This window comes from Siniperca chuatsi, linkage group LG22 (genome assembly GCF_020085105.1).
Source record: "Siniperca chuatsi isolate FFG_IHB_CAS linkage group LG22, ASM2008510v1, whole genome shotgun sequence".
Classification (NCBI taxonomy): Eukaryota; Metazoa; Chordata; class Actinopteri; order Centrarchiformes; family Sinipercidae; genus Siniperca; species Siniperca chuatsi.
Genome location: NC_058063.1, coordinates 10,781,341 through 10,808,490, shown reverse-complemented (window position 1 = coordinate 10,808,490; position 27,150 = coordinate 10,781,341). Strand labels below are relative to the sequence as shown.

Sequence of the window (27,150 nt, the reverse complement as noted above, 5' to 3'; positions counted from 1 at the left end):
TCATACTCCCATTATGCTGTCAACAGCCATTTCCTGTGCCCCACACACACACACACAAGTGTGCAAACTTATGCAGCTGTGCACAACTTGATAGTGGGAGCAGAAAATGGGAAGCCGGTCTCCTGTGAAGGAAAAACAGAATGCATCATTTCCATTTGTATGGAATGGTGCAATGGCACAGTTCAAAGCCGTGTAGCTGAGACGGATCTTTCCGCATACAATGAAAGGGCTGCTACATGATCAGTGATTATTCATAGACAATGTATGCACTCCGCTCTTTGTCATTGTTAAGAGAAAAATGGTCTCCACACTTAATAAAAGACACCAAAAGCTGCCTAATTTATATTCCTAGCCAGTTAAATGATATCCATAAGATGCTGGACAACTGCGTTGACCTGCCTACATAGTAAAAACCCATATAAAATGACATGGTGAATGTAAAAATGTACCTTAATGCTCATTCCTAACCATCATTTTTCATCTGCGCGCTCTTGCACCATTTTTCAATGTATAATGCCTTCAAGTACAGAGTGAGAGATGAACAAAAGCTGGTCTCCATGCCTAAATTGCTTAGCAAGCTAAATGCTGTGTCAGCTGTCTCGGACTGTCGAAGCAAGGGATGCAGTGAGGGTGAAGCAAGAGACCATTGTAAAATGACTGTGCTTCCACTGTGATCAGTGGCTGGCAAAAAGGAGAGTAGGGGGCCAGCAGCTACCATACAATTCTCTGGTTTACTGGCAGGAGCTCTATAGATGGCAAGACCTGAGCCGCTACATGGAACACTCAATTTTGTTAGAAAAATACATTTTTCCTCCAAAAATGGTGCTGTGGAAACATGCTGACTCACTGTAGGAGTTTAACTCTTTCGTTAAATATAAAATGAAGATATTCCACTATATCCACTATGAAGCACAACTGACTCATTTATGTAGGACTCTGAGACTTGTATTTTCTTGTCGCTATGTACTGGAGTTTCAGAAGCTATTAGAGTTTTAGCAGGTTTTCCATGTGAATAAGTAGTCATTAATTGTTCTTTGCAGCACGTTTTTATTAGAAACCGACATGCTATTTCTCTCTCTCACCTTAGCATGCTGGGACCAACTTCACAGACAATCAATTATCTTCATGTGCATTAGATGTTTCATAAAATGTCCATAGGCAGAGTTATTGTTTGGGATTTGGCCAACACTGACTTGATGCCACTCTCCCCTCAATTACCAACTTCACTCTCTCATACGTCACAAAAATAGAGCACATGATGACAAGTTATTCATTATTGTAATTAAAAAGATGGTGTTGACTGTCCTCACAGAAATTGATCTCTTCTCAGAAAAAAAAACAAAAAAAAAAAAAAACACACACCACCTTATATCTTACTGCGTGGTTAATCATGGGAGCCAATCTGTATCTGTATAGTATGCAGGATGATTTAAGGCAAAACCGCTGTCAACAAGATGGATGTTAGACTTTATAGTCTGCATAGCGTGTGAGAAAACATCTGCTGGAGCCACAAAGGCACTTGGACTGCACTCTAAACATGATCGATAACTCTGTACATGTTGTGGCTCTGTATTTGTTTTAATAAAAGTAAACACAGCCTCCTGAATTAATAATTATTGATTCAGATACATGAGGAATGTATTTTTTTCCCCTCCTGGCTTTAGATGCCACTGTTTTCCACAGTGACCTGACAGTATTGGCAGCATAATTAGGTGATGAGTGATTTTAAAATGCAAATTGTTTCTCACATCTTATGGAAGTACACTTAACAGTAAATAACAAAATATGGTAAAGAACGGTTAGACACTTGAAAATGTTTTCTTTGCTAATCAAAATCTTGGATCTGATCATATATAAATGTACACACGCATATACAGTAAATATAATTTAGTCATGTGGTGTTAAATACATTGTGTGGTACGTAAAAGTAAAAGCATTGAACTAATCAGCATGCTAACATGCTCACAATGACAATACCGACATGCCTCTGCTTAGCAGGTATAAGTTCACCATCTTAGTTCAGCACGTTAGCATGCTAACTTTCCTACATCCTCTAAAATATATATATTTATGCTGATCATAAGGTCAGATATTTTATTCAGAATTTTTAGCTTGAGAAACTATCTGAATTTGTGCACATTACAGAATACACTATATGGCAGAACATAACACATTTTTATGAAGGAATATTCCACTGGCTATAGTGGATGGGACACAAGGTCATAAAACGAGGAGTAGAAGTCTGAGCCAGGTAGTCGAGGGGTGCTAATGTTAGTAGCTTTGATCCTAGCTGCACTCAAAAGTCATTTTCTACTAGATTAATTGGGTACTGCAGGGTCATCCTTAATGCATCTAATGATCTTGAGAAACTTTTCAAGCCGCATAAGGCTGCTCGCTAATTACAACCAAACAACTTTGGACTGAGGAAAAGTGATGTGGCAAGAATTGATTTCTGGGTGTAATTAGTTGTCTATACATTATTGCATTCAGTACAGCAAAGATGAGTGCAGTGACTAATTAGATGTTTTATGGCTGCATGAAGGGAAAGGGGGATACAACCTTGCGTATTCTCATCGCAAGTTTCATCAGCTTTAAACCCAGCTTTCAAATCTCAAAACATGTGGCCTCAATATAGTAATTTCCATAATAAAATAATGCCACCCACTGCCTGCTGTGACACCCATCGTCTCCCACACTCACTTTTGGGGAGAATGCCTGTCTGCTACATTTGAAAAGCCTGATATAACCCCATTTTCCATTAGGGCTCTTTGAGAGCCGAGTGGTCTTTCTCTGCAGGATGTTAGCAAGCATGAATAATCTCTATACTCCCCTCTCCTGTAGCAAGCTTTTAGCTGTATCAATAATTGAAATGGCTGGTGCTATGTTATTCCTTTCTCAGGAGGAAGTGAACTTGTATGAAGTCAGTTTCCTCAGACATTTATACCGCACCCAGAGTACTTGTCTGAGTCTGATGATACCATGTTCAAATGGAAGAGTCCTAGGCTGTGACCCATAAGGATATCTGGCACTGTCATGCACAAAATGCTAAAAGTGATTAAAGTTCAGGGGATTTTGTGGAGGCATTCTGACAGCTGATGAGATGCTTTCTTGCTAGTAAAGTAATACACACCTCCACATACACACATTTTTCAGGTTTCGTAACATACACAGACTTCTGTGAATTCACATGCCACGTGACAATTTCAGCCAGGGTATTAGAAACGCCCGTTTGATCAAACTGACCCGCCTGCTTCTGAATGTATAGTACATCAAGGTTAATGAAGCAATTCGGTGTCTCACAGTTTTGCCTTCTGTCTTTTTTCCTGCCCGGTAGGAAGACTCACCTGGTCGCTGATACTCTCCTGAGTCCCTGCTGGCTCAAGCTTCCCCTGAAAAGACAAAATAAATGAATCAACCTAAACCTCAATTTTATTTTATGATAAACATTGACACACAAACATGTACACTTCATTAAACATCAAGCATCTTATAGTCATCCCAAGTGGGTGGTAAGAGGGTAAATATACAGTAAATAAGCCTGAAACATAAAAACAGAACAGCTGTCTGGCAGTATATGCTTCAAAGTGACACGAGTGTCTGTAAGAATGGAGGCGCCTCGAAGGAGAAGGTGTGTGGTTGTTTATATATTCCCTGCCATGTCTTCTTTATATGTGAATGCTTAATGCACTCAAGAGGATCAAATGAGGGTTGATGGACTGTTAAGAAAAAGCTAAAAAAATAAAAAAAGAATTAGAGGCTTCCTAAGATACGTTTCATGGAGTTGAGAGACTAAGTGACATCCATTTTAACTTTGTGTTTCGCAAATAGCTCAAAGCATTGTCAAATAGTTCTCTCCCTCCTCTTTTGAATATTGCTAATAACAGAAAAAAATGCTGATGGCAGATAAGATGACAAGAGCAGAAGTTTTGGGGGTTTTTTTCTTTCCCCAACTCTAAATAAATGGGGCACTATTTTCTGAAGTAAATGGAATCATTGCTCAAGGTAACAACCAGCAAATGGAATATGCAAAGTGAAATCCTGAAGAGGGTGGGAGAGGGACAGAAGGCAAAGAAGGTGGGAGACAGACAAAGACCGATCAGGGGGGTCTTTAACATTAAGCATCTTTTAGTCTCAGATGAGCCGCGACTAGATCGAGGCAGATGAAGTCAGTGAGCAAGGTGAATGCAAAAGACAATGGCAGTGTGGAAGAAAGACATGGGGTTAATCTCTCGTCTCTCCATGCACCCCCTTTGGGAGGGACGTAGACGCAAGTAAACCATGAGAAGAGAGAAGAAACGAGGAAATGTGTTTTTAGAGAAATGAGACGTCCTTTCCTCTGACGCGTCACGTAAAACGACGTCCATTTTTGATGACTGCGGCAATTGATCACAGCTGGGTCAGCCGTCAGTCGGCTTTAACAGCTGTAGAGACTTTTGATGGCATTTGTCTGCACACATACACTGAGCTAAAGGCACACAGTTATCACTGTCAGAGTAGCAGTGTTTTCTCTCCGTTGCCTTTACCTGGTAAACACATGAACACATGAATAACAACCTGCATTGTGTTTTTATACTGTGTACTGCTCAGAGGCACAGGAATCATACTGACAGAATGCGTTTATTTTATTTATTCATTATTTGCATCTGTATTTCTTGATATTCTGATTGTGAACTCATAATTGAATAAACCAGAATATGATTATGATGTCTTTGAACATTGGAAATTATTTATTAGTCTAAATGTTTCAGGGAAAACAGAAATTATGTAACTCACATCAAACCCAACGTTCAGGAATTATCAGCCTCATAAAAAGTGTTTCTTGCTGACAGACAGACTCTTTTACTCTGACTTTAATTGTATCCATAATAAAAGTTAATGGGGGAAATAACAGATCATGAAAAGAAAAATCTTTTTAATAAATGAAGTTGGTCCTTTTGTTGTTCAAACCTACAATTTACACAGATTTTTAATTACATGGTGAATCAGAAAACAAATATAAAACTTGGTTGGGAGTGATACACTTGAGTTCTGTTATCTGTCTTCACTCCGGTATGAAACTCCAGTGATGTTGTGATGTATCAGCAGTCCTATCAGCTGCAGCGTCCAATCAATAACTGATATCCAATAGGGGGGCGTGTCGGCCAGTAAAAGACTTCCGTGATGGCTGCTCTCGCGTATCCTCGCTCATCGCTCCTCAGAGATTCATCCTCGCTCTTCGGAGCAGAAATAAGAGCTTTGGGATGGCCTGCAAGATGGCGAACCAGAACGACTTCCGGTTCAAGCGAGGAGCGAGGAAATATCAAATAAGAAACTTGGGATGTACCCATGATTTTAGGTAGAAGAGAGGTCTTGAAATCTTTCTCCCTCCCTCTCCACCTTCCCCCTAGGTGATCTTTACTCAGAACAGTACATCTGGCTGAGCTAACATGTAGTCTGTAAAGCAAGAAGAGGGGGGCATCTGAGCGTAAATCGAGCTTTGTGCCTGGCTTCCTGCCTGCCTTGCTGCTTGCCCAGCCAGGCTTGTAGAGAAAGGCCCCCTCTCCGCCCTTCCTGCTTCATCTCTCCTTTTCATCTCCCTCTTTACCCATCCATTTTAGCACTAGCCCTAAGGGGCATTCGACACTAACACTCACTCTCTGCTTTCATTCTCTTCCTCCCACTTCCTTTGCTTATGTTGTAAATGGAGGAATATCACAGCTAATCCGTCATGTTTATGAATGACATGGGGCCTAGGGAGAGTTGGGGCGCCTTGCCAGAAGTGGCGTACATCTCTGTTGCATGCCCTCTGCTTGGCTGATCCAATCTGCCCCAGCAGCGATGGCCATAAAAAATGTCTATGGGGGATGGCAGGCTTGGAAGAACATTAGGCTGGGTCATTTTAAAGCATAACTCCAGCCATTTCTGACCTGGATCCTGTTTCCCCACCACTTTCTATCAAATTCTACCCAAATTTCAACCAAAATCCCAACAACTGCTTCTCTATGGAGCTCTCTACACATAAGTGTAAGGGCTTCCAATGCAGTCCTAAACAGAGTACTTGACAGTCCAAAAATCAACCCTAAAAGCATCCCATGACTGTCAACAATATGTCTACTCCCTTTGAGAAATTTAGTTGTTCTACTATATGTGAGAACAGATTTTTAAGTGTTAAAAAAACGTCATAACATTTTATGAAATGATGTACCATGACACCAGTATGTCGACAGAGTTTTACAACTAGTTCTCCAATGTCATTCAGAATGAGGAACGGCTCGAATTGTTCATCTATGAAGGTTTTTCTGGGAGGAAAAAAAGGCCTGATGATTAATAGATTGACTCTACAATGGGTTCCTCATAATCTCAGGCATTAGGAGAGGGGTTTTAATGACAAATAAGCAGCATTCAATTAATTATACAATCTCAAAGGGGATTTATGGAAGAAACAATCAGTGCAGGGCAAAGGGGGAGAGGATGCTATTTTTCACCGAGACAGAGTGCCATGAACCTCTGGTTAAGAGCGCATTCCACGCCTTCACCTTTCTCCTCCTATATTTCGTTCCAACGTTCATCATCACAGGAGTTGGACAGTATTTCACAATCCATTTCTATTTTGCTCCTTAAGGCAACAAGGGTAAAATAAAATTTTAGTGAATACTAGATGGTCCCGTGTTGTTTGCCCTTGGGTTTTAGCAGACTGTATTTGTTCAGCAAATTACTGAACTACCTTTTAGAAGCTAGCGAGACTTAATGCCACTTTGTGTTGGAGTGGGCCTGTTCCTCTTAAAACTCTATTACATTAAATTGGAATTAGCTGTTTGAGCCAACTGTGGCACATTCACAGTAATATTCATTAGCGTGCTCTATACCTGTAGAATCAACTAATGAACTAAACCAAAGCATATTTTTGCCAACCCAGCTACACTCTTACTGCTGATTTCTGTTGCGATGAAGAACCCAATTTTTCAAAGCACAAAATACAGTGTACTGGGACACATTTGCAAAAATATGTCACTTATGTTCTAGTTTTCTGAAAGCCCTAGTGTGGGTAGAGCATGTAGTTTAACAGGTAAACTACTGTACATAATGACAAAAATCACCCACCCTCATATCTATTGGATGGTTTATAAATGACAAATGAAAATAGGGCCTTGGAACATACAGTAGGCGCATGCAGACACGCAAGTATTAAGTTTGACGTACATTTGTATCCTCAGTGGAGATAAATGGGCTTTCATAGCAAATGTGAACTCTCCAACACTCTGCTAGATACAACAAGATTAGTTCTGACCAGCAAGTCCTGCACAGACTCATTTGTAATGTCATGCCTTGCCACTTAAAATTTTCTCATATCAGTTCGTTTAAGGCTTCGGAACATAAAGAACTGTGGCCCCAGGCAGATAATTGAAACATGCTCTCACATTTGAGCTCCTCAGGGGTCTTTTTCCAGTTAGGGTAATCATAACAACCACATCAGTCCAGATACTTGCCATGTTTTAAGACAATCTGAAGGTTGACTCACAGTTCACTACCCTGTGAATCCTTCAAAAACATCTCAGGAAGGTGAATTTCACAATTGTCCCCCATCACACACAAGTGTGTGCCTTATCAGATGGAAGTGCTGAGCATTTTGTTTTCCATTATTGGATTAGTTAAGCAATATCTACCTTGTGCAGGTGCCAGGAGGCTTATTTAGGAAAACTGGCTCAAAGGAAGCTTGGGGGGAGACCTAATCTTATTTAGACTGGACAACATATGTGCCAAGCAGCACTGGGATGTATCAATGAGATAAATACAGGCTTTGGATTCTCTGAGGGCATTTAGGGAAAATTCATCTCGATTCGTCATTTCTCCTTTTTGCTCCGCAATGATGCACATGTGCTTTTATACTCTGCATTAATGAATGATACTTCACGGCCTTAATGTTAAGGGTCGTCGCTTTCATCTTAACTATTCCAAGTATTCTACCCAAGGCGGTGCTAAGACATCCATATGCTGACAACGATGTCCAGGCATGTGTGCAATAGTAATTATCAAATTCATCTAGGTCTACGTACTGTAGCTCCTGTGTAAAGCAGTATCATAAGTAGAAACTAAGTAAAGAGTAGAAGAACATGAGATTTTTGCTAGAAGTAAATTACATCAATATCATAAAATGCCTGCGTATTTTTTTCTGTGAAAATAGGGAATAAGAGATACAAGCTAGGCAAAATATTAAAATGGTCAAAAATTTATGTGGGGACAAGTTGCAACTCTTGCAACAGTTTATGGGTAGAATGATGGATGCAGTGTTGAGTGAAGCAACTCTGAGTCCAAGTTTGAGACAGTTTAACCAAGCTGCAGGTAGCTGATAAAGGAAAAGGTGGGCTCAGATTTAGAACCTGTCGATCATTAGGCGCTAGATTGTAAAAGTACACCCTTTTTACCACAGCATGAAGTGTACCGTGTAAGTAGAGCAAGGAAACCAACAATGATGTGGGTGAAAGTGGTGAAACATTAGAGAGAGGGAAAGAGAAAAATAGAACAAATGCCGTCATAGAATTGGCACAAAATGGAATTGCTGTCTGCCTTTGTTAATCAAGACCTCTTACGTTTGGTTGAGTAATTTTGTTTGTGTGAAAACAAAAGCATAATTAACAGTTCCCTCTCCCATGCCAAGGGAAAAAAAATAATTCAATACGTCAGTTGAACAGGAGCCGAACAGAACATTTTGGTAGAGGATTCAGGTCGTCTCTGAACGGATGTATTAACTAGGCTTGCAACTAATTTTTAGAAAACTGTAAACAAATTACAATGGACAATGTTTCCCTGTTAATGTGTTCCAAATGAACAATCTCATTTAAAAAAAAAAAGTTTATGCCACAAAGACCAAATGTCTGCTCTGAGAGACTCTTGGTTAAATCAGAATCAGGAATACTTTATTGATCCCTGAGGGGAAACTCTTTCGTTACAGCTGCTCACTATCACGTCAGTGCACACAGGAATAGAAGTACTAAGCAAATCAAAATATAATACACTATAATACAGGTAAGATAAATTAAGTACAAAGAGGATATAAGTATAAAAGCTAAATAAGTGTAAGTACCAAAGTGGATCTAGAGGTTGATAAGTATGCACGGTATAATAATACAATGTAATATAAGTAATAAGTAATAGTGCAACAATGAGTACTGTCAAGTTAAGTGTAGCTTATTAAGATGATTATCAGACGGTGGATATTGCACAGCAGTAATAGAAGAATGAATAAATAAATATCTGAAAACAGTATATTGCACAGCAGTATTAAACAGAGAATATTGCACAATTATTTCAAGTATTGCAGTCTATCATCATATCATTCAATTTGATTTTCTATAATGTTACTGCACTCCTACAAGTCTTTCGTCCTTCACCTTAAATTGTGTGCCCCTTATTAATCACCTTTCGCTAGTTTATAAAGCACCAAGTCCTAATTCAATCTAGGTCAGCTAATGCATTAGCAGGCCATGACACAAGCCAATTCCCAATGATGTCCTTGTGAGCAGCAAGAGTGCTGTATGATTAACATGATTAGCACCCTAACCCTGCTAAATTCTCCTATCTTCTTTCTCACTTCTTTTGGATTTTTGAGCATGGAAAGAGCTTTAATCAGTGTCCCTCAACTTCAAATTATATGCTATGGTGTGGTGGTGGTGGTGGGGGGTCCGGAATGGCTTTGGCTCAGGCTGCTGAGAAAAATAAGCACTGCTGTCACACTCCGTGGGTAATGTTTTGTGGCTCGTCTTTTTGTGCTGGCTGAAATCATATCTGGAGAGGGGGAGCGAGAATAAGATTGATTCCTAAACAGGGCAAAAATAATCTTTAGGGCAGAGGAAAAAAGGAGTGTAAAATGTAAGAGTGTCATACTTTAAGACATCTGCCCCAAATTCCCACACTTCCATAATCCAGCATCTTTGGTGAGGATGGATTCCCAAACAATACGTCTTGACACACACTTTTCTACACCACGCTGCCACAGCAAGTGACCTGAGACAGCCTCTTTGAGGAGATTGTATCCACTTAAATACGTCCAACAAATGTATCTTATTATGGCCTGCAGGGATTTTCCCTGAAGAATAACCTCAACCGCGGGGTGAAAAGTCTTGTTCCGCTTGGGAAGAAAAGGGTCGGACTGAATCCAATCCTTGTGCAGCAACCACGGAACTAAAGCCAGAATGTGACCGGAAAGGTTTATGTTTTTTTTTTTTATGGCTTCACTTGGAAAGTCCGCTGCAACAAAAGCTTATTTTCTTCTCAAATTCCTTTGTACTTATTGGGTAATTTTGGAGCCATATGTGATTTCAGTGACACGAAACAGTATCCACATCTCACTTAATTAGACTTAAGAATCAGTTTTACACTCAATTTTCTGAACATTTTATTGCTTTTGCGTTACTACACAATGAAGAATGTTACTCATTTTACAATATTGCATTTTGACGTCACAGCCCACTATGTAAATGTCAATCATCATTACAGATAAAATATCAAACCTACTCCACATAAAGCTGTAAACCTACGAGCTTAAGTACATGCAATGTATCTGGCCACACCAACTGCGCTGTGTACAGTCTATCATTGACCAAATAAAGACTGTCACCACTGTCGATGGTTCCACTATCTTTCTAATGAATTCCACTCCATAGATGTGACTGCATTAGTCCTGTAATACCTTGTAAACATCACCTCAGACTGCACATACACACAATTGCCTTGGTGTAGCACTAACTGAGCAAACATGTAAACAGTAACAGATCACGTTTGAATGGTACCTTTATCTATTTAGACTCAATTAGGCTTATTTAATTAGAGCCTAAACAAGGATGATATTACTTGAGTTTGTCACTCAAGCCATTACACCACAGCAGGTGAGAAGTTTATTTTGAACAGAGGGTGTGAGTTTGTATATTGGTAGCAAGTGCAAATTGTGCTGAATTTATGCTGCACTCAAGCAACATTTTAGAAACTGAAATGGCCACTGTTGTCATACAAGGCAAATGTGATGTCACTTGTGCTCGTATTTTGTACAAATGATCAATAGATATAATCTGCTAATGGGTTGAGTTTATGTCCAGTGGCCTTATGTCTTCAGCAAAAATCTGCTCACTGAGGTGCTTTTTGAGCCAATGTCCTTTTTATACTCCTCCCATACTTGGCATCACACACTCATATGGCCTGATAGCCTGGCAGTGGCTAATGTGTGCAAATTGTCATTGGGAGTCTTTTTATATCAAGCACCAGTGCTCAGCATTTCTCTAGAAGGTGACTTCAGCATTTCTCTCCCTTCCATCTCATTTAGTGTGTAGATCCATTGTTGAATATACAATATGGGTCTGTAAAGCAGAACCTGCCCTTGTCTTAGACCGTCCTTGAGATTGCCGTTCTCAGCGAGGTAGAAAAGGAAGCGGGGAAAATCTGTAAAATTCCCGTTTGTCCTGTCCTTTGACGTCCATTGTACAGGATAGCTTGGCGCTGTATGTTCAAGTCATACAGCGTACAGTATACCAACCCCAACACACACATTCAAAAATAAATGCACTACAAGCGCAGTAAACGTTTCCAATTCCCACTCCTATCAGGATGCAGCTCAGGGTGCAGAGTTCCTAAAGTGATAATGAAGTAGCTGATAATTTATGTAAGTTGAAAACCAACCTCGTGACTGGTAGCGGAACTCCAAATATAGCACATGGGAAAAACTGATAGCCGCTTGGCCTCTGGTTGATTAATTATTTCATTCTTTACTTTTAACACATTGTCAATAACCCAACTTCTCCAAAAACGTACGACCAACATGTCGTGGCTCAAATTAAATAGTGATTAATCTGATTTCATTTTGGTCTCTTGGCCTTGTAAGGAAAATGCTGCTGCAGCTCTGTTGATGTGAGTTGTTAATCACAGCACAAGCTAGCAAATGTGTTCAGTTTCCCTTCCTTTTATTTATTATCACAATGGCAATTCTCTTTGTGAAGTAAATGAGGGTAAAGCTGAGAGTCGCAAGGAGCTTGAGAACGTCAAAGTACTCGTGTTTATTATTCTTTTGTGTGTATCCTAATCTCATGTTCTATGCAAGAAATGTTTTTAGATACCTCACGGTTGATGTAATGACTTTGCGGCCATTCTAGATGAGCACGAGTGCACAAAGCAGCAGTAAAATACATTTCTGGGATGAGCAAGAATGCATTCAAAAGGCCAGAAACCTTTGTAACAGATCATTAATTTTAAACGCATTGCCTGGAGTCATATCAGCTGCCTGCACTGGAGTTACGGGCTAGCACCATGTAACACACGCATTCTATAGGAGAGGGAAGATGGGTTTGGTGAAAGTGCCCTTTGTACACTTAACCCTGCCTTGTTTTTATAGGTTTTTCAATTTTACTGAGTCATACTGTAGTTCAGTAGTGTAAAGCAGACATAAATATTATGCTAACATTTTACAAGATCCTGATTTTGAAAAGCTATCATGTGACCTAAGCTACACCATTTATAATTTAAAAAGAATGCTGTCCCACACCATCTTCTTTTCTCCTTAGAGCTGAATAACCACAGACATCGCGTACTGCAGCATGAGAACAATTCTGACTTCTTAAAAAGGACAGCTAAATTATGATCTCTTGAGCACTTTGTTTTAGAATACATTGCAATTTCACAGGAGTTGCTTTTTAGTTCGCATGGATTGTCACATCCAATTACTATATTCAACACGCATCCATGCTCCTAGGCTTGCTTCTGGCTATTGTGTTTGATCAGGTATACTTGACTCACTGTAGAATCGACTAATTGTCTGTTCGACCTTGAACAGGGTGAAGGGAGCTTGGACAGGAGCTACCTTGTACAATTAATTCCTTTCCTCCTCCTCCCTGTCTTTCTCCATTTGAATGAGCACCTTTGAAAGTGCAGTTGCTCACATTAGACTATTCCTTGATAGTTGTTAACGTGGTGCTTTTAGAAAAGATAAGTTGTTGCTTTTCTGTTACTTCTGCTATTATTCATGCTGGTCTTCATGCAGCGTGTTCCTCCTGGAGAAAGGCACTTTGTCACTAAATTAAATAGCATATAAATATTGTATGTGTAAATATCTGAGCCCTCTTAGAGTGAAGTTGTTGATTGTAAAAACACAGGAATAGAAATTCATGTACACGTGAATGATGATCACAGTACATAATTTAGTGCATGTTTGCACCTTTTTTTATAAACCTACTTTTTCACTGTTTTTTATTGCGTATGTCATTGTAAATCAGAAAGCTAATAGTTCTTGAAGCCTATCACATTAACATCTATAATTAATAGAATACACAATCCATAACCATGTGACCACAGTTAATGACTGCAAAGCAGAAATGAACAGTGGCAAAAAATAACTATACATTTCTAAATGTTTTATCCTAGAATTGGTTCTGTCCTCCAGCTCAACCTTCCTACTTTAACTATGATGTTAAGTAAATATGGCCACTGTGTGATTAAGGTGAATTGACTAAGTGGTTATTGTTTTAATGAGAAGCACATCGATTTGTGCAAACACAGTGCCAGGCACCTACAAACTTTTAACAAGAGTAAAGTCGGAGCATCTCTCATTACCTTAATGGAAACTGAAAGGGATAAAGATAACATATATATTGCACACCAGGTCGGGGACTTACAATGATGAACCATATAAGGATGCATGGGCCAAGATGTCCTGTATAACTAACAGTGCGCAACTGGCAAGAAAATGGCCAGTGTTGAAAGCATGTATTATATAGAATTGGAATTCATTAAACCAATATGAGAAGACTAAAGAGAATGCTGCAGTGTGACTGGCCGTTTTGAAACATGCAACAAACAATATACTTCCATCACTGTCCAAACACGTCAGTTCAGGCAGGGACACAGAGTTGCACAGGAAACTTTTGCAGTTCAGTGTGAAGTCACTCATTTGTAATACAGTCTCTTTCTGAGAAGATTTATCCATTGAGGTGGTTCCTCATGCCAGATACCCAAAAGCATTGTTGGAAGGCGGCCATGATTGTCGTTTGGCTGTGTGCAGGCTATGGCATCTCAAAGCTGTTTCCAGACTGATGTCTCCTCATGAAAATTTAATGAAGAAAGTGTTTCCAAAAAGGTGCAGTTTACGCGCACAACGGAAGACACTAATTAGCCATATCACAGCAGGGAAAGGAAAACTTTAAGGTGCACATAAACCTCATTGGCATTCAGAATAAGCAGGTCTTGTTCTGCAGATTAACACTTAGCTAACATTGCAGAGAGGCAGACATTTTGAATATGGGGATCTCATGGTGTATGGAATATTCCACTCTGCGCCCTCTCAAAGATCATCACTTGCTGCAAGCCAAAAATACTTCCTGTTCAGAGCCGTGAGCTTCAGACAAAGCTGTTCTAGGCTTTGATTTTCTTTTTTTGCTAAAAGAACATGTTGGGAGCAAGGAGCAATGTGAGATATCTTCTCTCACATCTCAAAACAGCAACAAAACATAGCCCGCCCTTGTTCAGTCGGTAAGTTGAGACAGGGAGGAACAAGACAGCTTATACAACACACCAAAGCCACTTGCCACCATCAAAGAACTTCAAAGCTCCACCTCACCTGAATACACTTTTAGCTAGTGTAGCTATGGTTTCTTCCTTTCCGTCATTAAAAGAATAGCAATACATTTTGGGAAATACACCTATTTGCTTTCTTGCCGAGCGTTAAATGATACCACTCATCCCTGTATGCTAAATATGAAGCTACAGCCAGGGCACTGTAAGCTTAGCCATAAAGACTGGAAGCAGGGGCAAGCAGCTAGCCTGACTCTGTCCAAAGGTAACAAAATCCACCTACCAACACCTCCAAAGCTCACTAATTAACAACGTCTCATTCGTTTAATCCATACAAAAGAGAAAGAATGCGTCCGGCTAAGAAGTATTCCCCCTCATAATGCCTTGGAAAACCACAAATTGTTATTTTTACATTTTGTTTTTTCATGGATTAAACAAATGAGATATAACGTGTTAATAATTAGTGAGTTTTAGCAGTGCTGCTAGGCAGATTTTATTACATGTAGAGAAAGCGAGGCTAGCCGTTGTATGTATGTCTTCACGTCCAAATGCTAAGCTACTCCTAGCTGTAGCTGCCTAAACCGTGCTGTTGTCCATTTTCACTTTTTGTTAATTGTGTCCTTGTCAATACCAAATATAGGAAGGGAAAACTGTTTTTAAATGGCATGGCTTTAGAAATAAATATTGCTTTATGATTAGAGTTAATATTGTAACAAAAAACATCTTCTATTTCGCTACTGTACTGTCTCTTTGCTGCTATACACTTCCCTGTACATATGACCAAAAATGTTAGATATGTTTCATTGTCTCTCTACTGTTTGCTTTATCCTTCACTCATCCTGTTGCTCTGCTGTCTTATGACTGTAATTTCCACTGGCCCTCCCTCCTCACTAGCTCTGCACAGGGTTTGAGGAGGACCACTGACTCTGAATCTCACATCTGATACAATGTCTCTCATCTATTTCCAGAGGACCAGCTGCCCCCTGGTTTCCCCACCATAGACATGGGCCCACAGTTGAAAGTGGTGGAGCGAACACGCACTGCCACAATGCTCTGTGCTGCCAGTGGCAACCCCGACCCTGACATCTCCTGGTTCAAAGACTTCCTCCCTGTCAACACCACCAACAACAATGGACGCATTAAACAGCTCAGATCAGGTAGGTTTCCTCTGCTGAAAACTTAATTACAAAACAGGGTGTCTTCTTTCTTGTTATCCTCTATCTGATCTGCTCCCCCTGTTGTCTCCTCTGTTCTTTCATGCTCTTCTTCCTCCCATAATTTAACTTCTCATTTGGCTTTTCATTTTGTAGGTAATGGCATTGTTTCTACTATTTCCTGTCCTCTACTCTCTGTACACCCCGGTGTGTGTTGTCTGTATGTGTGTTTCCCTTTGTCTTCCAGTGTTGTCATGGGCTGTTGGGATTGTTCCCCCTCTGTGTTTGCTGGCTTCTGCCCTAACTTCTGCCCTCATTGCTCACTGCTGTGACTTTTTACAATGAATTATTTTTCTGTTTTGTGTTGATTTCCTTTCCACTGCATTGGTGCAGTATTTTTTTAATCCATTCTCTTTATTTCTTATGTCTTTTTTTTTTTATTTTTTTTTTTTACAATTAATATTCAATATTCGGCTTTATTTGGAATCCGCTATGGAGTGCACAAGATTTTAAATTAGGAAAACACGCAGAAAAGCAAATTAATCATCATCCTTGTGCATTTGTTGACATTTTACTTTAGAAAGAGGGATCCTTACACCTCCTTTGAATAAATATGGCTATATTTGCTTTGTATAAGAACTTTGTTTAGGTTAAAGAAAAACATCTAATTCTGGACAATAATCAGCCACAGTAGTGCGTAAAACATCATAAGGCTTTTTCCTTACCCCTTGATTCTTTGAATTTACAGCCCCTGCTTTAATGTGTAGATGCCAGCTTTGTTTTTATTTGCCTGTGCCCTAATATACCCATTCGCCTGAATACCTCAAGTTTGATTTCGATATCTCAATACAGAGAGATAATTCTATATTAAAAATGTTACATATATCATAGCTTGCAACTTTATGTGCCAGCTAACGGCAACACATTAGCACAACTACATGTAAATTTTAAGTCTTGTATGTTTGACCACCTGTCTTCACAGATTTCACAGCTGTCCTTTGTTAAATCGTCTTATTAACCTTACTTCCTTGCTGACTTGTTTTCAACAGAATTGTGTAGAATTAACCCTTATTTCTAATGTGCGACTTTTGATTCACGTAGAATTGATAAAGCATTAACAAAACCTTGTTAACCAAACTTACTTAAAGAATATAATCATATTCTTATGCTGTCTTTCTTCTCTCTATATTTTTAAATCTACAGAATCCTTTGGTAAGTGCTTAGCTCTAAAGCACACATCACCCCCCCCACTAATTTCCATGTTTCCAACAACTATTAAAATGCATGGCATGCATTTTACTAACAGATAGTGTAGTTTCAGGGCTACTACTAGAGGCACACACTCTCTTCCCTCACCCCACGGTGTTCAAGTGTCTTACCACTGCCAGCTATAGTATCATCTTTATATGGAGATTACAACCACCAAACCTTAGCTTAGTATTGTCATATACTGACCTGGTTAATGACCTGTTCTCACATGTTTGTTACTCACTCACTGACCCACCACTTACTCACTTATATAATCTTATTTAACACCAGCACATTAGGTAAGGAAATTTCAAGAATTTTAGGGAGGTGACCAGGTTTGCCTAGCTCAGGTCAAGCAAAGGGATCTTAATTTTTTTTTAAATATGTCTGCTCTCAATCTCATATATAAAGTCCTTAAAGTCTTTCCCTTCAGTAGATGGTCTTCAGAAGCCATTGCCACTTCCAAAATGGCACCTCCCCGTGGTACATCAATGTACAAGTTCTTCTCTCTGACCTATGACTTTTCTATGATGAATCCTGTCTTTCTTTGCCAGTAGAGTACAGAAAAGTTCTTATTCTCTCTCTCTCTCTCTCCTTTCTCTTTCCTCTAGTACCTTTATTTACGTACCCTGTTAAATCTAATTTGATTCTTCTTCCAAAGCCCCAAGCCTCTATCTACTCGTACTAATGCTTCTTCTTTCTAATCTTATTTGCATTCATATTATCCACCCAGGTGGTACACCAATAAGAGGTAAGAGTGCTGAACTGATGTTCACAGAATGAAAATAATACAAATTCATTCTTGCTGTCAACCCATCCATTCAATTGAATCACCTCCATTTTTGTCCTGTTTACCAAGACCAAATCCCATTACTTTCATATGGACCGTCCTTCTTATTTCTCCTGTTTCGTTGACTAAATTTGTATTCCATTTTTTTTGTCTATGCTTTATTTACTCCTTTGTATTCTGGTTTCAAGAGCCTGTTTAGCTCAGTTGTGATATGCTTGCCCTGGCTCAAATAAGCATATCCAATGACAATTATTTTTTTAACTATATTTTTTCCGTTCATTTTTGTTTTCTTTTTGGCCATAGCGAATCATGTGTCCCTCTTTTTGTCCAACTAAAACAACCAAGCATTTTTCCCCCTTAGCTGTTCTTGTTCAGCACTAAAAATATGCACAGATGCTGTGGAATCACGCAGGCATGCTGAAGACAACATTGCCTCTCCTCTGCTTTTTTCTCCCAAAGAATTCTTTCTATCTTTGCAAACTATTTTTTTCCATTTCTTCTATTTGCTTTCCTCTCCTGTACCTCTACAAAAAAGCCCAAACAACCACTTTTTTGATAAAGTTTCTACGGTGCTTTTTTTCTCTTTCACCTATTTTTCTTACTTTTCTTGGGTTTGGAGACTATTTTACTTTTTGACTTTTTTTCTTCAGGGTTTGGGGAAGGCAAACAGTAGAGTCTGGCGAGGACCTGATTGGCTCATTTTTGCCGTGTGACATGAAGCTGGAGAGTTGTTGACGCATAAAGCCATTTTTCCCTTGGTCATGTGACACCACACTGCTGATCCCATTGGTGGATTTTTATGGGTGTCTTTTGTAGCTTTCACAAGCTAAAGCAGTGGTTGGTTACTTTCTTGTCGGCTCAAGCCGATATTTTGAATTTTGTCTTCTAATACAATTGCATTTTATTTTTCAGCTAAGGGTTGTCAGAAGGTTGTAAGTTGTGCCGACATACATTTCTTGCCAAGATTTGCATGTCAAAACTTTTGTTACAGAGGGTTATATGTTGGTTTTGCCTTACATAATACTTTAATTAACATTTTTCTACATATATGAGCAGCAGCATTTTTCAATTTTTTGTATGGGCTGCATTTTTTTGAAAGTTACTTCACCTAGATGAAGTCCCAAATTATTCAGTTAGGTGAATGTTACACTTGATCTGTGATTGAATATGCTAAAATTCATACCTAAATTTCTTTCTTTCAATTGTCCTCCCTTGTTATGCTGCTTTCTTATACTGTAAACCTCTTTTGTTTGATCCATGTTTCCCCGAAGCAGTATCACTCATCCCCATATTGACCAATCCAGTGACATGTTGTATATTGAAGGGCTTGCCCCTATTCTTCAAAGTGAAATTTTGACATTTTTTTGACATTGGCGCTAGGATGAGTGTCTTTTCAGACCCTATAGCTCTATAAGTAATCAGGCTTTTTCTCTAAAGAACTCATCACCGAGGTAAATGTATTATAGACAGAAGATAACTTAGATGCTTTTCTTTTGGATTTGGTGGACAATGTGTTATTTTCTTTTCCCTTTGTTGTTACTTTAGGCCTGTTAATATATTTGTATTGCAATGTTTTGCATGATTACCATTTGCAGCTATCCCTCACCTATAGTAGGATAACACAGCCTCCATTTTACCTCCGCCAGTGGATCAGGCTGTGATAATGATGGGGGATAAACTTTAAAATATAGAGTTAATAGTAACAGATACAAGAATGTAGTACTTTCATTCATGCAGTTTATTGGATATTGTTTAATTACGACTTTCCTCAAACTGTCAAACTGCTGAAGCTTAAAAGGACAAAGCAAAACTAGAAATGAAGGGGGCTGATGTTGGCCTCCTTGAGGTCAAACAAGTTCTTTTCTTTTTTCTTGTGAACTCGATGCGAACAACATCATTTTAACCAAACATACTCCGCTACCCCGTTTGCTATTCCCAACCAGGAGCCCTCCAGATAGAGCAGAGTGAAGAGTCTGACCAGGGGAAGTATGAATGTGTGGCGACCAACAACGATGGAACCCGCTACTCTGCCCCAGCAAATCTATATGTTAGAGGTAGGAAACAAGTGTTAACAGCACTGGCATGCATCTATCAAACATTATATTAACTTTCTGTATAAAATTTATGAGGAATCTTTAAATCAGCCAATAAAGTCTGCAGGGGCCATATCCTGTGAGGCCATTGTAAGTATGCTTTGTTTTTGATGTTTTGGTGCTTTGTTTATTTATTTATTTTTTTTGCACTTGACTTGCCTGCACTGATTTGAACCTACAGTATCTGCTCTGTTATGTGTTTCTGGTCCTTTCTGTTGATTATCCTGAGTCTAACACCAATGACTAGACTGCTTGCTGTGTTTATCTACTAATTGCCTTTCAAACCTGACTGTCGGAGGTGGTAAAGGGTGGATGGCCCTCCTCCATCAGTCCCAACTCTTTCCCCAGCAGTGAACAGTTCCTTTCTGGCCTTTTTTTCTCTCCCAATTGATCAACATTGGAAGGACACTTTTAATCTCACTACTTTTGTTACTGACAGTGAAATAAAAAAAAAATCAAGTTAAAACTGGTATAAAATAATTTTAATACAGAGGGTATTTCATTATCTTACTCCATATGTAAAATTAGCTTGTAAAAACAGTCACAGTTTGTTTGCAATGCAATGATAGAAATACATAGCTTAATGATTTTAGCAAATACAAAAAAGTACAGGTGGAGTAGCAGCAGTGGCTTGCTTTTAGTAATCTTTTTTTCACAGAGGCGTTGATCTTTTACTCCTTTGAGTTCAAAATATTTGATGCATTGGTGCAACTTTTGTAATTGCTTCTCACTTTTGCTTGCACGCAGCGGTCAAGGCTTCATTTGCTTTTACATAGAAAAACCCACTGTTACTCTTCCAGTATTGTCAAGTATTGTCTTAATTAAATTCTCTATAAATACATAAATGTGTAGCAGATATATCTTTTATCCAATTTTGTAAATTTTACAGTGCTCTTCAGTCCTATGGTTAGCTTTTGCAATCATCAATTACCATACAGTTCCCAAGTAACATTATACACAATATGTAATACAGCAAAATACATTAAGTTTAATTATCATTATAAGCTAACCACATGGCTTGAGCAGAATTTGTATTAAAAGTAAATATTATTTCTTATTCAAATGTTTGAGCTCAGACAGGTCAGACTTTTTGCTTTGTAATCTGGGTGCCAGGGAGATACAAGGGGCTCCCTGCACCTTAGAGACAGAAGGTCCTTCGAATTGTTTAAGTAGCATTTGAACACCTAAAACATGGCCTTTTTACTCTCTGTGTTTCCCTTGTTTTTCTCCTTTCCTTATTTTATTTTGTTCTGCATCAAATTCCCTACATCCCTCAGAGCTGCGAGAAGGTTGGTGTGTTTTTTTTACTTTTTGAACACAACACAAAACAGAAATAAGTTCATTTGTTTGCCACAAAAAGATCTTTCTCAAATTATTATTTATTTTTTTTGTTTTACTTCTATTGATATCATTTCTATCTTTGTCGCACATTCAATGTTCATGTTCCCATTGAGAATGCCCCTGGTCCTTGTCAGAATGCTTGACTGTCCAACAGATGGTGCATGTTTGCATCTTTGAGGCGGGGTGGGGTAGAGACAATATTTGCATCTGTCTGAGGGTCTATTTGCATGGTCACCTTTTAATGCTTGAGGTAGTCTTCCCCTTTCCTCAGCCCTTGCCCCAACCCTTACCCTGTCAGTGTTCCTGCTCGGTTTCTCCAATGACTAACGAGCGGGTCAATGTAAAAAAAATTATAAAATGTTATTAATAAATAAATTCTATTTAAATAATAAAATAGTAAAGATACACACAACACCAGGAGGAACAATATCCTTGATTTCTATGGTTTCCTGTAGCTAATAGCTGCTGCTCCACATGAGCATTGAATCTTTCTCTCCATAAAGCTATTTAAGCATCACTACACTCAAATTTTCCTTGTGGTGCTCTCTTGAATTGAAGTTTCTCAGAGATAAAAATATGTTAAAGCAAAATCCATCCTTTGTTGTAATTGGCGCTAAAGTCAAGAGCCAAGCTGTAAAAACAACCTTGCCCTAAGAGATTATACACTTCCTCTGACGAGGATGTTTCTGTGCAGGAAGTCATGAAAGAATGATGTATTTAGAGGCGTTATCCACAAGACTTGACAAATGTAATGATATTCAAATGAGCAGGATAATATTATGTCTGTGGGGAGCGTGATCCAATTGGATATTAATTAAATATTGAGCGAGAGAAACGTATTTAATAATGCAAGCAGTTCCCCTAGTTTTCCTCTCTGGAGAGCTGCAGTATGCTCAACAGAATGGGCTTTGTGAATTAGTAGCAGGCAGCAGGAAGCACATACCTATGTTCCAGACAAATACAGCAAATACCTGGCTGCACAAATAACTAGCTTAGAGTCACAGGAACTACTATAGAGGCTGTTTACAAAGCAGGGTCAAATAATGGGCAATAAATACAAGTATTAACAGACATTTAAAAGTGACATTCTGTAACAGTTTTCTTCAAGGTTCACTAAAGAATTTGAGTAATCTAACCTAAACTCACAGATATCTGTTTCGACTACCATAAGCAGTAACACTGACTTTACTTTTGATTTCAATCCTTCCTAGATGTTTTATAACAATACCTGGTATCCCTGTCTGTCTCCCTTATGCCTTAGCCACTTAGTTATCCACATCATTTGTACTTAAATATTTTTGTATACAAATCCTCACCGGGAAAACCTGAGGTGAAATAATATAATAATAATAATAATAATACTATTTTCTTGCTTTTTCTTGTTCTGTCCATTCATTTACCCTTTGTCCTAAGATGTTGTTGCCTCCTTCTCTAAGTGTTTCTTAGTCCTCCCAGGACCTTTAGCTTGTGCTAGCCACATGTACAATGTAACATTGTCAGACTAACCCTTCCATTTACACTGTGTGATACCACGGCTTCCTTCTGACCCTGTTACTGCTTATTTTACCCCTGCAGCCCTCTTCCCCTGACTCCCTCCCAAAGTCACATCTTGGCCTTGAAGCCGTCCGTGTGCATTATGGATGTTATACATTATAAGTTCAGTTAAAAGTTTAACCTTTTCTTTTAAATTTTTGCCTTTATTTTTGGGTTGTTTTTGAGAAAAAAAAAATTTTGGAATGTGTATCCACTAGAGCTGTCAAATGATATGAATTTTTTAATCCACATTACTATCAACATTGCTGTAGTTACTCATGATTGTTCAAAATAAAAATCACACTTGATCAGATTTTGAAATTCCATGAGAAACGCTCACAAGTAATCTTATGTAACAAAAACCCTGGTTAAACTAAGACTCTGTAGTAAGAAACAAGTGTATTACATACCTAATTACTCCAATAGCAGTTTTCTGCATCATGACATGTGACACATTTTCCTAGGTAAAGTTGAATTTCAGAACTTTCAATTTGAATAACCTCTCTCAGCCCTTTGTCTTAGATTGTACTTAGAGGACTGCAGTCCTGTTGAAATAATTTGAATTCACATCAGTTAATGTTGTTGATTTTGATCCACTCACAGGCATGGACTGATTTGTACAAGCATAGAATGTAGTGTGGCCAGACCGCATAATTGGTCCTCTTGTGATAAGCTAAAGACTTCTCATTTGTCACTGGAGTCACCAGCTTAAAGAAAGTATGTATAACTTTACTTTTATCCTCTGAGCTGTCTGGCAGAGTTCTTAAGTCCAAAGCTGCTCTTAAAAGTTTACCTTTCTAATCCATCTTCATGGCATTGTTTATATTAAATGTAGACTAGTGCAAAGCATAGCAGGCTTCTTATCTCACATGACTGTATGTATAAGGTACTGCTCAGAGTGTAGCTTAGCCTTGTGAGTGTATTTCTATAGTAGTCAAAGGGCAGGACAGGGAAACTTGTTTAGGATGATTGTGTTATCACTCTTAAGTTGATCCAAAGTGTGAATTCATGACATTTGACAGCACTAGCTTCTACTTTGGACTAAGCCTGAAAAGCACAGAAAAACACCCATCCCCTTTAATGCGTTTGCGACTTCTCTGGAGTATTATCTATGTTTGTGTGATGTGAGAATGTGATGCGGCACATTATCTCACATCAGCTGGAAGTACGCAGCCTAAAAGTTGTTTCTTTGCATACAACTGTGGAGTGCTGTCGACTCTCCAGCCCTTTGTGCGGTTCTGTATATCTGTACCGATGGTGATACAGTATTTTGTGCATGGCGCTCATGTTGGTGTTAACCCATTCACCATTGAAATTTTGAAAGTGTTGGATCAAATGTGTTTATAAATGTGTTTTCTTAACCATCATCAAACAATTATAAATGATCTATCTAGAAACAGATTTGTATGCTACAATTAAACCTTTAACATTCTGCTAATGTTCCTATTATATAATTAATAAATGTTTTCTTTTGGTAACATTTTAGGAGAATTCATTCCAAACATTTTTCTATAAAAAAGGTATTTAGTTCTAACATTTTCTGCTGGGTTTTCACACCATGTTTTGTCTTTTTCAGTACGTCGGGTGCCACCACGATTCTCCATTCCACCTACAGACAATGAGATCATGCCAGGCGGCAGTGTCAATATCACATGTGTGGCAGTGGGCTCTCCCATGCCATACGTCAAGTGGATGCTTGGTGCGGAAGACCTTACGCCAGAGGACGACATGCCCATTGGACGGAACGTCTTGGAGCTTACAGACGTCCGACAGTCGGCCAACTACACCTGTGTGGCCATGTCAACCCTGGGGGTGATAGAGGCTGTGGCGCAGATAACGGTGAAAGGTAAAGCTCCTTCTTATTCTTCTAGGCTGCAATTTCAGCAGTGTGCTCCTACAATAGATATACTATGGCTAGAGTTGGCCTAATGGTAAGTTATAGCAATTTTCTCAAAATGTTTCAAATTCGTACATAGTTGAAAAAATTTTTTAAAAATTATATATATCAATTTGCACCTAGCTTATGTTAGGAGTAAACCATCTAAGCAGAGACTACTGGCAGTGCTTTAAAGAAAGTTATTTACCCCTCTCTGCCACGATAAGTCATCTGTCGAGGATTCCTTAAAGCTTTAGACAAGCCCTGGCACCAGCCTCAGTGCATTAGATGCCAGATTGAGAATATAGTGAAGTGCTTATCTCTCAGCTGGAGAGCTCAGAGCCACAAGCTCACCATTTCTGTTAGCAAGAGGTGGGGATGAAACGTAGTGAGTATTGTTTGGTGTCCTCTGTAGGCATGGTACTTATCTGAGTGTAATCATTACTACACTGCAGCGTACCAGAAAGATATCCCAGATTGGTGTCGCCGTGTTCACATGCACACAAGGGACAGACTCACGTACACACACTCAGCTTTGTTTTTCCTAGACATAACAGAGATATTAGTCACAATATAACAGTCTTGGCAGCAAGCTCCCCCAGAAGCATACTTCAGATGGCATATAAAGACAATATATTGCCCTTAAATCTTTTGCCATGTGCCACGGTGCGGCGAATTAAAGCAATAAATTTACCTGTTAAATTATTAAAGTGATAAACACTGAGAAATCTGAGATTAATGACAACACCACTCTCAGCTGCTGAAAAGGGGGTATGCAAGCCTTTAATCTCACACTTTAATTCATACACAACTTTTTATGTAAATTAGAAAAGTGAAATTATATTAAGACTATCCACCCACCTAATAGAAAGCACTCTTATGACTCCAGATATACTGTATATCATCAGTACCAAGTGCAATGGGCTGGTTAATGAATGTAATCAATATAATTCATCCATCTACAAATTAAAATAAATTCTCTAACAGCCTATAACATAAAATAAATTACTCTACAGAGGTGTAACTCTGTAATGTTTGCTGTGTATTTCGCATTTTTGTTCATATTTATGTAATAATTATCATCACAGCATTACCCAAGGCTCCTGGCATTCCTGTGGTGACAGAGCGTACAGCCACCAGCATAACATTGACTTGGGACTCTGGTAATCCTGAACCAGTGTCCTACTACATCATCCAACACAAGTCCAAGTACTCAGAGGACTCGTACAAGGAGATTGATGGCGTAGCCACCACTCGGTACAGCGTGGGAGGCCTCAGCCCGTACTCGGACTACGAGTTCCGGGTGGTGGCAGTGAACAACATCGGGCGAGGGCCACCCAGTGAGGGCATTGAGGCCAAAACAGCTGAGCAGGCACCCAGCACAGCACCAAGGCAGGTCAGAGGTCACATGTTGAGCACCACCACAGCTGTCATCCACTGGGATGAACCAGAGGAGGCTAACGGGCAGATCATGGGATACCGAGTCTACTACACCATGGATTCCACCCAGCACGTCAACCTCTGGGAGAAACAGATTGTTCGGGGGTCCAACTTTGTCACCATCCAGGGCCTCATCCCCAATAAGACCTACTACATTAAGGTTTTGGCCTATACCTCAGTAGGTGATGGACCTCTTTCTCCAGATCTTCAAATCATCGCTAAGACGGGAGGTGAGAATGGTTTGTTTTTGTTGTTAGAGAATTCCTAATTGAACAAATTCAAAGTTTAACAAATGTTCATACTGCATAATGTGTCAGAAACATTTTTGAAGCTACATTTTTTAGTCACCGATCCTCATTAGTGGGTATCAGCTGTTAACCAGAGCTGTAAACTGTCAACAAAAACTTTGATTGGCTTTCTCAAGTGGGAAAAATTGTTTTGTATGAGACAAGTTAACTAAGACCAAGAAATTCAATCCTGTGTCATGTGTAAAAGTCAAATATTTTTTTCAGCATAAAGTAACCATGTACTATGTGTCTGCACTGCACTGATGAAACAACTGCGTCTCCTGAAATACAATGTGTCTCTTGTAGCAATAACTCTTACCACAAAGTGGCATCTGTGCGAGTATGACTGTAATGATAATGAATAGCGCAAGATGTAGAGAATAATTAATTCATCTCCTCATTTCAATTGCAGTTCCCTCCCAACCGACCGACTTCAAAGGAGAAGCCAAATCAGAAACAAGTATTTTACTTTCATGGATCGCACCGGCACAGACTGGACAGGAAAATCAAATCACAGGATACGAACTTATGTACAGGAAGAGGGATGACAAAGAGGAGGTAATTATTCCCTGACTTGAGCCATTTTGGCAACCTATTAGTCTGTAATAACAAACAGAATACTCTGAATTACACAGTAACCAATTATTTAGTAGCTGTTTAATTGTGTTATGCAATCATGCATTTTTTTATAACGTAGTGTTGTGAAATGATCCATTTTTTCTGCTTCCCCTCCATATTAATACCTATAGCTATTACCACTAATTAATAAGTCATACATATTTACATAATACCAGACCTGCAGGATTAAGTTGGTCTATTTTAATTTATTTTGTCATTCTCATGTATCTACATGATACTGGAC

The 27,150-nt window shown here is 39.0% G+C and overlaps 1 protein-coding gene across 50 annotated transcripts in view; it reads left to right on the top strand.

The window, feature by feature from the left end:
* LOC122870039 (receptor-type tyrosine-protein phosphatase delta-like) overlaps positions 1-27,150 on the top strand; it is a 149,218-nt gene that overhangs the window by 82,361 nt on the left and 39,707 nt on the right. For 20 of the 50 annotated variants that reach the window (XM_044183643.1, XM_044183673.1, XM_044183650.1 and 17 more), the window contains exons 5-12: positions 15,495-15,683; positions 16,884-16,892; positions 17,662-17,679; positions 19,662-19,772; positions 21,089-21,100; positions 24,262-24,531; positions 25,650-26,231; positions 26,701-26,846. In XM_044183643.1, coding sequence (XP_044039578.1) covers positions 15,495-15,683; positions 16,884-16,892; positions 17,662-17,679; positions 19,662-19,772; positions 21,089-21,100; positions 24,262-24,531; positions 25,650-26,231; positions 26,701-26,846 — 1,337 coding nt within the window. The remainder of the gene's footprint in view (positions 1-15,494; positions 15,684-16,883; positions 16,893-17,661; positions 17,680-19,661; positions 19,773-21,088; positions 21,101-24,261; positions 24,532-25,649; positions 26,232-26,700; positions 26,847-27,150) is intronic. The other 30 variants (XM_044183681.1, XM_044183679.1, XM_044183678.1 and 27 more) reach the window with 5 other exon arrangements.